Raw genomic sequence first — 12,149 nt, 5'->3', positions numbered from 1 at the left:
TCTCCCACTTCTTCCCTCTTGCTTGTCTCTCTCCTCCCTCTCCCAATCTCGCTCGCCTCTCTCCTCACTCTCCCAGTCTCGATCACCTCTCTCCTCCCTCTCCCAATCTTGCTTACCATATATACATATACATATGTATAACATACAATTATGTAGCCGATATACATATAGAATTTACCTTTCTCAACTCTTTCCCCCTCTCTCTCACCTCTCTCATCTCTCCTTCTCTCCAATCTTGCTCGCCTCTCTCGTCCATATAACATGTAGCTACGAATTGTAATTATCAAACTATAGCTATTGAGAGTAATTAGGCTATTTTTAAGTGGCTATATATGAAAGTTTCCTAATAATTCAATGGACTACGTTGATACCCGTTGTTTCAGTAAAATTAGAAAGTAACTCCTTTTTTTAGGGTAAAAGAATAAGAAATGAAAAAACAAATAACTTTTTTCACATTTGTTTACTATTATTGTCTTTCTCATAACTTTTCGTCACTGTTAACTCGTGAAAATCGAAAGAAAATATACGAGTGTAAATTGATGAATGATTTGTTACAATTTATTCACCAACTCTTTCTTATGTGGTACCTCGAATTTCGTTAAATTTTGAACTTAATCAATTGTTACCAATAACCCTTGAGATTTTTTAAAAAAGAAGAGTAGAAAATTTCAAAAAATCATAGTTTAAAAGTGAAAGGAAATTCCTCTATTTATTACTAACAAATAGTAGTATGAGTAAGGGCTAATTTGTGTCTAATTAGAAAGTTACTTCCTCCTTCCCATTTTATGTGGAACCATTTCCTTTTTGGTGAGTCCCAAAAAGAATGTCACATTTCCTTAAATGTAAGTATTTAAAAGTAAAATTCGTCTTTTACCCCTGTTGATCCCACTTAATTTAAAGATAGTACACTAATACATTTATGAGGAGAGAGAAAAATAAGTTTACTTTTTTAAAGGGTAATTTGATAAACATTTCAAAGTCTTCATTATTTCTTAAATTTCGTGTTCGATCAAATGTTACCACTTAAACTGGGACAGAGGGAGTATAACATTTCAAAAAAGTCACAACCATTTCGAAAAATTACAACCGTTTGGAAATATTACAACCATTCAAAAAAATCACAACTCATCGAAAATTTCACAACCCATCAAAAAAATCACAACCATTTGAAAAAGTCACAACTCTTTGAGAAAATCACAACCGTTAAATGTGAAATGGTATCAACTTAATATTATTAACTTTTTAAATGAGGGTATTATAGAAATTTAATATTTGTATAGGAGTTCATCGTTTAAGGTAGTATAAAAAATATAAATATAAAATAGATATAGAAGATAGATAAATATAGATAGTTAGTACTGATCAAAATGGATTTACATAAGTAGCAAAGCAAGAAGCCCCAAAGTTTATAACAAGAGTAACAAGAAAGGCATACATAATGTGATAGGAAAACACACTTTTATTTCATATTACAAGTCTCATTAAGTTCCTCAACATATTTTCTGCCAAACCAAAAGTGCAACACTAACTTGCTTAAGTCATCGCCCTCGTCAAGTCTCCAGAAAAGCTTCAACAGAAATGGAAGCTTAACTCAAAGGTTAAGGGCTTGGGCATGATGACGAATGTGATCATCAATGAAGGTGGCAATGAAGAAGTAAGAGTGGTCATAACCGGGTTGCAGCCGCAGCAGTAGAGGAACATTAACCTTTTTACATGCCTCTTCAAACTTCTGTGGGAGCAGTTGATCTTTATAGAATTTGTCGTCCTCCCCCTATACAATAATACAAAAGCTCTAACAAATTGAGAAATACATTTGGTCATATCTTCATAGGTAATATAAGGATACAATCACCTAATGATTTACTCTTTTATATATCTGCAAGCAGAAAGAAGATCATATATTGAAGGATGTTGTACTTTTATTTCTCCAAAGGGGCCTAGATCAAGGGATACTGATAGAAGCCTCAAAACATCTCTCAGCAATGAGCTATGGCATAACGTCCTCTATAACTGTTTAAATGAGCATCTACTGTAATCCAAGACTATCAAACTTCATATAAGGACAAGTCTAAGTTCTCACATCGTCAACTATGACGGGCATAGCTGTTTCTGTAATAACTATGATGAGCTACAAAGGAAAACAGAAACAGCCCGCTCTCTTCGCGGAGATCAGATTAAAGACAGAAGCTACACAAACACAGAAGAACTTTTTTTCCTTAATAGATATAAATGTGACTCTAAAAAAAGAACTAACCAGGATGCTATTCTTGGGCAAAATTGTACTCATTAAACCCTACAGCCAACTGCAGAAAGCTCATGATGCAGATAATTTTTTTTTGAGATATGGGTTCTGGATTCTAGAACTATTTATCTATACATAATAAGTGGATTTATCACAAATACAGGTTTTGTCCAAAGCTACTTAGTTCTGCCGAATCAGTAACTCAAACTCTAGATCCCCCTTGCATATCTCTTGATAACTTCATATGTAGAAGAGAGACGGTTAACAACATATAACCAAAAGGGACAATTCAAGAAATTTCATTACCAAACAAGAGATTGATCTGTACCTGATCAATAAGAATGGTAGCAGAGACATCATTATATTTTGATACAAGGCAAGTGGCGTCATATTCCTGCATAAAGAGAAGTTAAAATATCGATAAGATGAAGAAACCTCCAAAATTTTTAGTTTTATGCAGCAGTCACTTGAAGAACATACCTCCCAATCAGCTTTATTTTCACCCAAGTAGTTTGTAAAAGCCTTCAGGCCCCAGGGACAGTTAACGGGATTTGCAATAGGAGCAAAGGCTGATACTGACTGTCAAGAATACGCAAAATAACGCTTGTGATTATTCACATGAATTCAAATGGAAAATAAAGCTCTTAATAAGCTTTAAAGAGATGACAATGCATCAATGTTCAATATTCCAAGCTTCGGACTCGGAGCAGGCTAGGTTTTAGTCTGTGTGTAGAGACAATGAGACATAAGTTTCATAGAGAAATACCTTATACTTATCCAGGTTTTTCAGGTAGATTGTCAGTGCTCCATGCCCACCCATAGAGTGACCAAAGATAGATGCTCGCGATGTATCAAGTTCAGGAAAGTTTTCATGAAGAAGTGTCGGCAATTCTTTGACCACATAGTCATACATCTTCCAGTTCTTCCATTTCTCTTGTGTTGCATTTAGATAGAAACCAGCACCTACCAAAAGAAAATTTTAAAAGGCGTCATATGTTGTCAAATTCTGCTTATAGGAACTTAGACAAGCATCTCAGATAAGAGTTATCATGAACTTAGGTGGCACTGTGAATAACCCATACCTTCGGAAAAAGATAAGTATATGAGAAATTAAATAGTACATAGTGCTTTCCTGAATTTTGTTGACAGACTATGTTTGGCCTGAAATTTGGTGTGTCCACCAAAAATGGTCTGATGATGAATACTCATCATGTTTGCCATGACTAACGTCGTTCATTTAGGCATTTGAGGGTCATGTAACCCGAGTTCATGAATCTGATTACTTTTCATGTCTATTAGCACATGCTAATTGGTCTGGAATTTGGTTTGTCCATCGGAAATAGAATGGTAATTAATACTCATCATGTTTGCCATGATTAACATCGTTCATTTAGGCGTTTCAGGGTCATGACTCATGACATCCGGATCCGTGAATGTGTATACTACGTGTGTTACTACTTGCCAATTTTTCAGAAATTTGTCGACGGACTCAGTTTGGCCTGAAATTTAGTGTCCTTCGAAAATGAGGTGATCAATACTCACCATGTTCGCCATGAACAATGTCGTTCATTTAGGCAATTACGATACCCGGAATCATAAATTTGATAACTTTTCATATGTAATAACTAATACATACTGATTTTCCTAAATATTGTTGACGAACTCCGTTTGGTGTGTGCCCTACAAAAATGGCCGGATGATCAATATTCATCATGTTCGCCACGACTAGCATCGTTCATTTAGGCGTACCAGGGTCATGAAACCCAAAAATCATGAATTTTATTAGTTTTATGTTTTTTAGTACAAGTTGATTTTCCTTAGGTTTGTTTACGAATTCCACTTGGCTTTAAATGTGGTGAGTCCGACGAAAATATCTTGGCATATTCTTCCATGGAGCTAAGGCCCAAAATATGGAAGAAACAAGCATTTCCACGACTCTACCACCCAGTCAATTCTGTTCCACTTAATCCCTCTTTCATGGCCACAGATCTTTCTGGCTAAGGAATGGGAAATCTTTCTCCGGTTACATGAATCCAATTTTCATTTCATCCGGGAAAAGCCATCTTATCAATACTCACCATGTTCGCCATTACTATTGTTGTTTATTTAGTCTTATCAGGTTCATGAATTTGATTCTTTTTTTGTATTAGTACATGCTGATTTTCATGAATTTTGTTGACAGACTTCATTTGGCCTTGAAATATAGTGTTCATCGAATATTGCCTGATGGTCAATATCACTATGTTCGCCAAGACTAACACCATTCATTTAGGCATTTCAGGGTCATGATTAATAGTTGGTGCACATCATTTGATTTTTTGGGAAAAGTTGATTACATTTTAGCTTATAAAATAAAAGCTTTGACAGAGTACTGCCAAACAGAAATTTAACTGAGGGGAAAAAGGGTGGAGAAGGCATCTTTGCTGATGAAGTATGAAGAACTTCTAAAGGATAAGGAAGTGGCCTGGGGGCAGAGATCAGGGGCCATCTGGGTGAAGGAAAGAGACATAAATACAAACTTTTTTCATAAAACTGCTTATTCCCACAAAAGATGTACAACATTGATCACTTAGTGATGAAGGATGAATTAATTTCAGATCCTCAGAGAATCAAGAATGAGATTTTGGACTTCTACAAAAATAAACTCTATATCGTGACTGAACAATGGAAACCAACAAGCAATTTTGGGAACTGTCCAGCAGTTTCTGAGGAGGAAAAGGATCTCTTTCAGATCAGATTTGAAGAACAAGAAGTTTTGGGGCATCTAAAAATGTTTGTTATAGATAAGGCTCCAGGTCTTGATGGCTTTACAATGGGATTCTTTACCAATTGTCGGGAGGTGTTCAAGCAGGACATTATGGAGGTGTACTATAACTTTCACTCTCGTGATTTCTTTGAGAGGAGTCTCAATGCAACTTACATTGCCTTGATCCCTAGAAAAATGGTGCAAAAGAATTGAGGAATTTCAAACCTCTTAAGTTTTATAGGCAGTATTTTCAAGATCATTGCAAAGGTTCTGGTCAACAGGTTGAAAAGGGTAATGGAAAATAGGTAGATGCCCAACATATGGCCGTCATTAAAGAGAGGGAAATAATGGATGTCATCTGCTATAGCTTATGAAGCAGTGAACTCAAGATAGAACCAGAAGAAGCCTGGAATTCTTTGCAAGTTAGATATTGAAAAAGCATATGAATATGATCATGTGAATTGAAATTTCTTATTAAACATGTTACAACTAGTGGGATTTGGAGTGAAATGGATCAAGTAAATGAAACTTCATATATCTACTGTCAGATTCTCAGTAATAATTAATGGTTCCTAAGGAGGTTTCTTTCCTACTCAAAGATAGCTCAAAGAGGTCTCAAAGAAGTCTTGGGCAGGGTGACCTTTTGTCTCCTTTTCTTTTCATAATTCCCATGAAGGTTTTCACATCATGGTTAAAAATGCTAAACAATGAGTGGATTAATAGCTTTGAGGTAGCAATATGTTGATGACACGTTGATCTTTTGGGATGCAGAGGTGGAGCAACTGAGAATTTTGAGAATTATTTTGGTGCTCTTTGAAGATGTTATTGGCTGCATATTAGTTGGCAAAAGAGTCAGATTTTCCCAATTAATGAAGTTACAAAAATGGAGGCCTTGGTAATGTTTTTGGGGAGAGAAGTGGGGTCTCTACCTACTTCATATCTTGGCATGTCATTGGGGGCCAAATCAAAATATGTAGGAATCTGGAACAATGTACCGGAGAAATGTGAGAAAAAATGCTCAAGAGGGAAGTTTCGATACTCGTCACTGGGAGGAAGGCTCACTCAGATATATTCAGTAATAGATTCTTTGTCAACCTATATGATGTCCTTTCTCCCCTTCCTGTGGGAGTTATTCAAAGGTTGGACATCATAAGAAGGAAGCTTTAGTGGCAAGACCATCTGGTCAAGTGGAAGGAGGTAATTCTCAACAGAGCTCAAGGTGGATTGGGGATTAAAAACTTAAAGCATCACAGTAAAGCACTCGAACTGAAGTCGTTTTGGAGATACCCTCAAGACCATCAAGCTTATGGAGCAAGGCGATTAAAGCTAAACATGAGCAGAAGACTGGACGACTAAACCAGTTGATTCAGCTTATGTTGTTAGTTTTTGGAGATTTACCAGGGTATTAGGGCCTGCTTTGATGAATCAATCGAGTCTCCATGAGAGTACAAAATGGTAGTAGGACATTTTACTGGAGTGATAAATGGAAGCTGATATGACCGGGACATCTGCCCCTGCTGAGACGAGCCTTTATTGTAAGTTTCTAGTAGTATTTCTTTTCTTTCTTTTGTCTTGACTTCGCATAAGGAACGGAAGAATCAGAAATTGGAAGCATATAAATCATATCAGTGGAGCTCTAATAGATGGCAGCGACATATAACCACCACTGATTCATCAAGGGAAAACATATAGAGCAGACATGTAGAAACATAAAGGGAAGCCCTTAAACTCCCACATGGGCCATGTGGTCGTATACATGTCAAATTCTGTACAAGTACACAGTTGACACTTCCCTGATCAATCATCAAGTTCAACATTACTTAGTGCGAAGAGGCATACAGTATTTGACGTACCTACTCCAAAATCCCAGCTGTCTGACTCTCCTTCCACATTTAGGCCTCCTGTAATAGGACAAGACAATATTCAGTTAGATTCATAGATGTGTTAACAAAAGGAACTAAAAACAAGACTAGTTTGATTAAAGAAAATTATCATCCAATAATTTGCTATTTCAGCTACACACATGTGCGTGCGCACACATAACACAACACACACACACACACACACACACACATATATATATGTGAGATATTGCAGCCCCATCAACTAAATCTGGATTTTCCTGGTCAGCTAATAAGATCAATGTGATTGCATTACATAGTCTGCTAGTCGGTTAGTCCCGGCAGTAAAAGTCCAGCTCATATGACTACATGGAGTATACTCAGTAAGACCACCCCTTGGGCCCAACCATATCTAATGAATGACATTACAAAATACAGCCACACGGCATTTACAGAAAACGCAAAACAAAAAGATACTTACTTGGAGATGTATCTGGGACAATCAATGCCACGCCCTCACTAGAAGCAGCACGTTGAGCACCAGATTTAGCTATAAAGTTCTCATCCGTGCACGTTAAGCCGGAGAGCCAGTAAAGCACCTAACAATTGGTGCATCCATTGCAGCATTAGTAATTCACACAGCTAACCAATATCAATACTCATGTACCATTACAAAAAAAGTCCATCAAAATTTACCCAACACTGCATAAGAAATCAAAAATACTCTCCTACCACTTAACAAATTCAACAAAAACAACATACCCAATGTAATCCTAACAAATGGGGTCTGGGGAGGGAAGTGTGTACGCAAACCTTACCCCTGCCTTGTAGAGATAGAGAGGTTGTTTCCATAGACCCTCTGCTTGGAGAAAACATGTCAAATTCATCCAAGTGAAAAATTCTTAAGATCACATAAAATTATCAAAAATCAATTAACTACGCGTCAATCCAAGCTAACGGGGATCGGTCAAACAAATTCCTTTATATCAATTGCACCTGTTCTGATCAATTGCATTCCAATAAAGGGCTAAGAACAAACTAAAAAAGATTAACTTGATAAGGTAACAAGAACAGATCATCCACATAAGTTCACTGAACCAACAAATTAACAAAGAAATCAAAAACTCAAACCCAAAAAGAAAAAAAAAATAGTACTTGAAACCCATAAAACATAAAGGATAACAAAATTAATGGGTTCTATAAGAAAAATTCTGAAATGGGTTCTAGAATAAACCCATAAAACCTAGAGCATAATAAATTTGAGACATGTAAGTACAATTCTGAAATGGGTTCTTGAAAAAAATGAACAAAACCCATAAAACCTAGATGATAATCAAATTAATGGATAATTTAAGCAAAACCATGAAATGGATTCTTGAAAAAGATGGAACTTACAGGGAATTTGAGAGAAGGGGAAGAAGAAGGAGGAAAAAAGATATGGAAATTCATAGAACATCCAAGAGTTGGGCTATAGTGTTTGTATCTCTTGTTGTAACCTCCAAACATCTTGGAAATGCTGATTTCTGTTGGCTTGAATTCCATTTTTTGTTACAGCAACAAGGATGAAGCTCAATCAGTGAAAGTTTCTGTTGAAGATTAGCAAAACAGTAGTGAGAGTGACACTTTTTTTTATCATAGAACAAACACTAGTAATTACTAGTTAGGTTTTATATAGTAGAATAATAATAGAGACACATGTCTTTTATTTGTTTTTTTCTTTTTCTTTTTTCTGTGTATCTGTTCGGTTTGATTTTAAAATTTATTGGTTTGTATTGATTATCAGTTTGTAGAGATGATAAATGGTTCTAGAATCATTAAGTCAATTCGATTATCGATTTATCAGTATTGATCATTATTGCTTTGACCGTTAAGATTAATTATTAAAAAATTACTTAGAAACAAGGTGACAAATCAAATAAATCAAATTGCATTTTTTTCAAAAGCAAATACTTTTACATAGTAGAATAATCAAGAGTTTGAGACAATCTGAAATAAATGTAAGAAACTACATCTAATTGTCAAGGACTTTATATAGAAATGAGATAAATATAATTATGGAATTTACTATTCGTTAACTCGTTAAGAAAAAAATCTCAAACCGTTAAGAATCGATATTTCGACAACAAAAACAATCAAAATTGTTATTCAAATTGCTAAATCAATAACCATTATTAATAAATTAATAACTTTTTTCAATTCGAATTACCGATTCCTGTTTGATTTTGAACAATCCTAATTAGTAGCTATAGATTATATTATAAAAAGTCTATTTAAATACTATATTCATTTCATATTTAAATGATATATTTTTGGAGAAATTTAGCTAACTAGTCAAAAAAATTAATTTATTTGTTGATGATATCCATACTTTAATAATATTAATAAACATCTCAAAAATGTCATTATTTTAAAAATAAATAATTATTATGAAATTATTAATATTTTCTCTCTCATTATTTACATCTTTTTTTCTCTCTCATAAATTACATATTTTCCTATATTTATGTAATTGGATGTATATTAATGTCATTTTTAATTTCTCTCTCTTTTCTAAAGCTGATCAATTTCTCTCTGTTACTTTCTTTCTAATCAAATTCCCAGATTTTTCTCTCTCTTATTACGCTTCTTTTCAATTTCTCTCTAACGTTCTTCCAAATCAATTCCACAAGTTTTCGATTCAATATATTAATATTTTCTATTCTTCTTATTTAATTTCGTTGTAAGATTTGATTTGAAGATTAACATTGATTTGGGTATTATGTTTTTTAGATTCCTTATTTATTTATTTACTGATTTTAGTGTTTTTTTTTGTTTTTTTTTGTTTTGTTGTTGTTCTTAAAACATTTTTTTAGGGTTTGAGACTACATAATTCTCTCTTAATTATGGGGTAAAAGCCCATTTCAAAAAAAAAATATTTTAAGAAGTGTTAATATCATTTGGTTAACGAATTCAGTTTGACATAAAATTTAATGGATTTATCAAAAATTATTTGTTGATCAACACTCATTTATAAACGTTGTTTACTTTAACGTTTTGAGTTATGAAATCAAATTTATGAATTTGATAGTTTTTCATATGTTTTGGTGAATCTAGCAAAACAAAGGTGTTTTGATTTAATAATTATTTTATCGTGATTAACGTCATTAATATTTTGGTAATTATAAAATTTGAATTCACAAGTTATCTCTCTCTTTTTGTGTGCGTGTATTTTTAAGTACATGCTAATTTTGATGAATTTATTTGCCACACTACATTTGAAATAAAATTTGGTGTATTCATCAAAGTCATATTACCTTATTCTTCATGAGCATCTTTTATTAAAGCGTTTTGGGTTATGATATTTGAATTTATGATTTGATCTTTTTTTTTTTGTGTGTACATTAATACATGTTGATTTTCTTGACTTTAATTACATATTTTAATTTCTGAAATTTGACGTGTCCATCTAAAACATCTTGCCATAATCGCAATGACTAAATTATTTGGGCTTAATACATAAATATGACCCTTAATTTGACGTCAGTTGATAACTATAACCTTTAACTGTAGGTGTGCACAAATTGACACTTAAACTTGTATAAAGTTAAGCAAATAGACAAATTCGTCCTACAGTGGACCCTACATGAAACTTTTGTATTTTACGTGGCGTCCTACATGTATTATGTCATGTAGAACTTATATGTGATTTCTTCAATTTTAAGGGTCAATTTATGCACACTCAAAATTGATATCTGTTAACAACAAATTAAAATTCATATTTATATATTAAGTCAATTATTTATTTGGCATTTTTGGATTCATGAAACGTGAATTGATGAACTTAATCTTCTTTCGTGTGCATTAATATTATTGCTGAGTCACACATATTTTAATCTATACAAATTCAAATATATAATCCATCCAATCTAAACCGTCCATTTATACTCCTACTTCAGTCATTAATTATTTTCATATTCTATTTTATTATTGTAATGGTGTGTGTCAGTGAGTCTCAATATCAGATTGGGTGTCAATCCCAAAGAGGCTAAGATTATAGATTGTGCATAGAGAAGTGTTCTTTTTATCAGGAAAAGAGATAAATATATTTTTATCCGTCGTAAATAATATTTTTCGTTTTAAAAAGAATAATTTATTGTGATCAAGAATGGAGTTTAAAAAAAGAAAAATAAAACTTTTTAATTTTCTATTTAAAATTAAAGTTATGTCAAATGTATCAAAATGTCCTTTAATCTTGTGGTTTTAAATATGTTGCGTGGAAATTTAAAGTAAAAGTGTTGCAAAAAAAAAAATCATTCTTTTTGAAACAGACTAAAAAGGAAATATAGTCATTTTTTTTAAACGGAGGGACTATATAAATTTCTTCATCAAATTTTTGGAAATGATATTTTATTGTTAAAAAACAAGAGCATATATATCGTTTACTCTAGTGGAAGACTAAATAAGAACATGAGACACAATCTTATTTGTCATTTTGATATTTAATAAATGGAGGTCGATGGATAAGATAATAACACATGTATGTCTGTTAATATATATATATATATATATATATATATATATATATACCCGTTTAGTCGTTTTGAGCAACAGACTTCAATTCTGGAAAAACTGGCAGAAGCAACGGACCCCACGACGGAACGTCATGGGAACGACGGACCGTCGCAGGGTCTCGTTTCAAAACACTTAGAAAATCTGAAATTGGGTACTGAAAATCGACTCTCTGAACTTTGTGACGGAATGGCAGGACGGACCGTCACAGGTGTGACGGACCGTCACAGACCCTTGGTGGAAATATTGGGTCTCTGAACCTTGCGACGACCTGCAGGACGGACCGTCGCAGGCACGACGGCCCGTCACAGGTTGCGCAAATCCCAGGCAGAGTCGGATTTCTGGTTAAGTTTTAAGGGACGTTTTTGACTATTCTTGCCTTAATTATAAAGTTCGTGGGTTTATATTAATAACTCAAATTCTTGAGGGGTTAAAAGAGGTAACCCTAAGTTAATTAGTGGGGTATTATTACCATATTTTATTCTTAATTATATACTAATTAGGGTAAAATAAAGAGGGTTGGAATAGAGAAAATAGAAAGAACAAGAGAGAGAGGGAGAATCGAACGAGAAGGGAGAAACAAAGCTTGGAGAAAAATTTGCTTGCTTGATCACTAATCTTCGGTGGAGGTAGGTTATGGTTTTCATGCTTTCATAGTAAACTCTTAATAGAGAATGATATGTATTGGTAGCATTGTAAACCCTACTATATGCTTAATTGTATGTTTGCATGAATATGATTATGTGATTGTGATAAGATAAGCATGATCAAA

General features: G+C 33.7%; 1 protein-coding gene across 1 annotated transcript; it reads right to left on the bottom strand.

Moving 5' to 3' along the window:
* Window positions 1-1,335: 1,335 nt before the first annotated feature.
* LOC101260331 (S-formylglutathione hydrolase) lies at window positions 1,336-8,522 on the bottom strand. Its single transcript, XM_004236537.5, has 7 exons — window positions 8,225-8,522; window positions 7,311-7,428; window positions 6,842-6,889; window positions 3,009-3,205; window positions 2,723-2,821; window positions 2,571-2,636; window positions 1,336-1,771 (listed from the first exon to the last, which is right to left on the bottom strand). The coding sequence occupies exons 1-7, from the start codon at window positions 8,369-8,371 to the stop codon at window positions 1,592-1,594; spliced, it is 855 nt and encodes a 284-aa protein (XP_004236585.1). The 5' UTR covers window positions 8,372-8,522; the 3' UTR covers window positions 1,336-1,591.
* Window positions 8,523-12,149: the final 3,627 nt, after the last annotated feature.

The sequence above is a fragment of the Solanum lycopersicum genome, chromosome 4 (assembly GCF_036512215.1).
Source record: "Solanum lycopersicum chromosome 4, SLM_r2.1".
Lineage (NCBI taxonomy): Eukaryota > Viridiplantae > Streptophyta > Magnoliopsida > Solanales > Solanaceae > Solanum > Solanum lycopersicum.
The sequence above is the reverse complement of the archived record's forward strand: the minus strand, read 5'-3'. Positions and strand labels throughout refer to the sequence as shown.

What these genes read in the sequence shown, in the direction of transcription:
- LOC101260331 (XM_004236537.5), bottom strand. Translation starts at nt 8,371, where the DNA reads ATGGAATTCAAGCCAACAGAAATCAGCATTTCCAAGATGTTTGGAGGT. An exon ending in TGTCCCAGATACATCTCCAA is followed by an intron (nt 6,890 to 7,310) that starts GTAAGTATCTTT and finishes GTCCTATTACAG; the next exon opens with GAGGCCTAAATGTGGAAGGA. An exon ending in AAAATAAAGCTGATTGGGAG is followed by an intron (nt 2,637 to 2,722) that starts GTATGTTCTTCA and finishes CTCTTTATGCAG; the next exon opens with GAATATGACGCCACTTGCCT.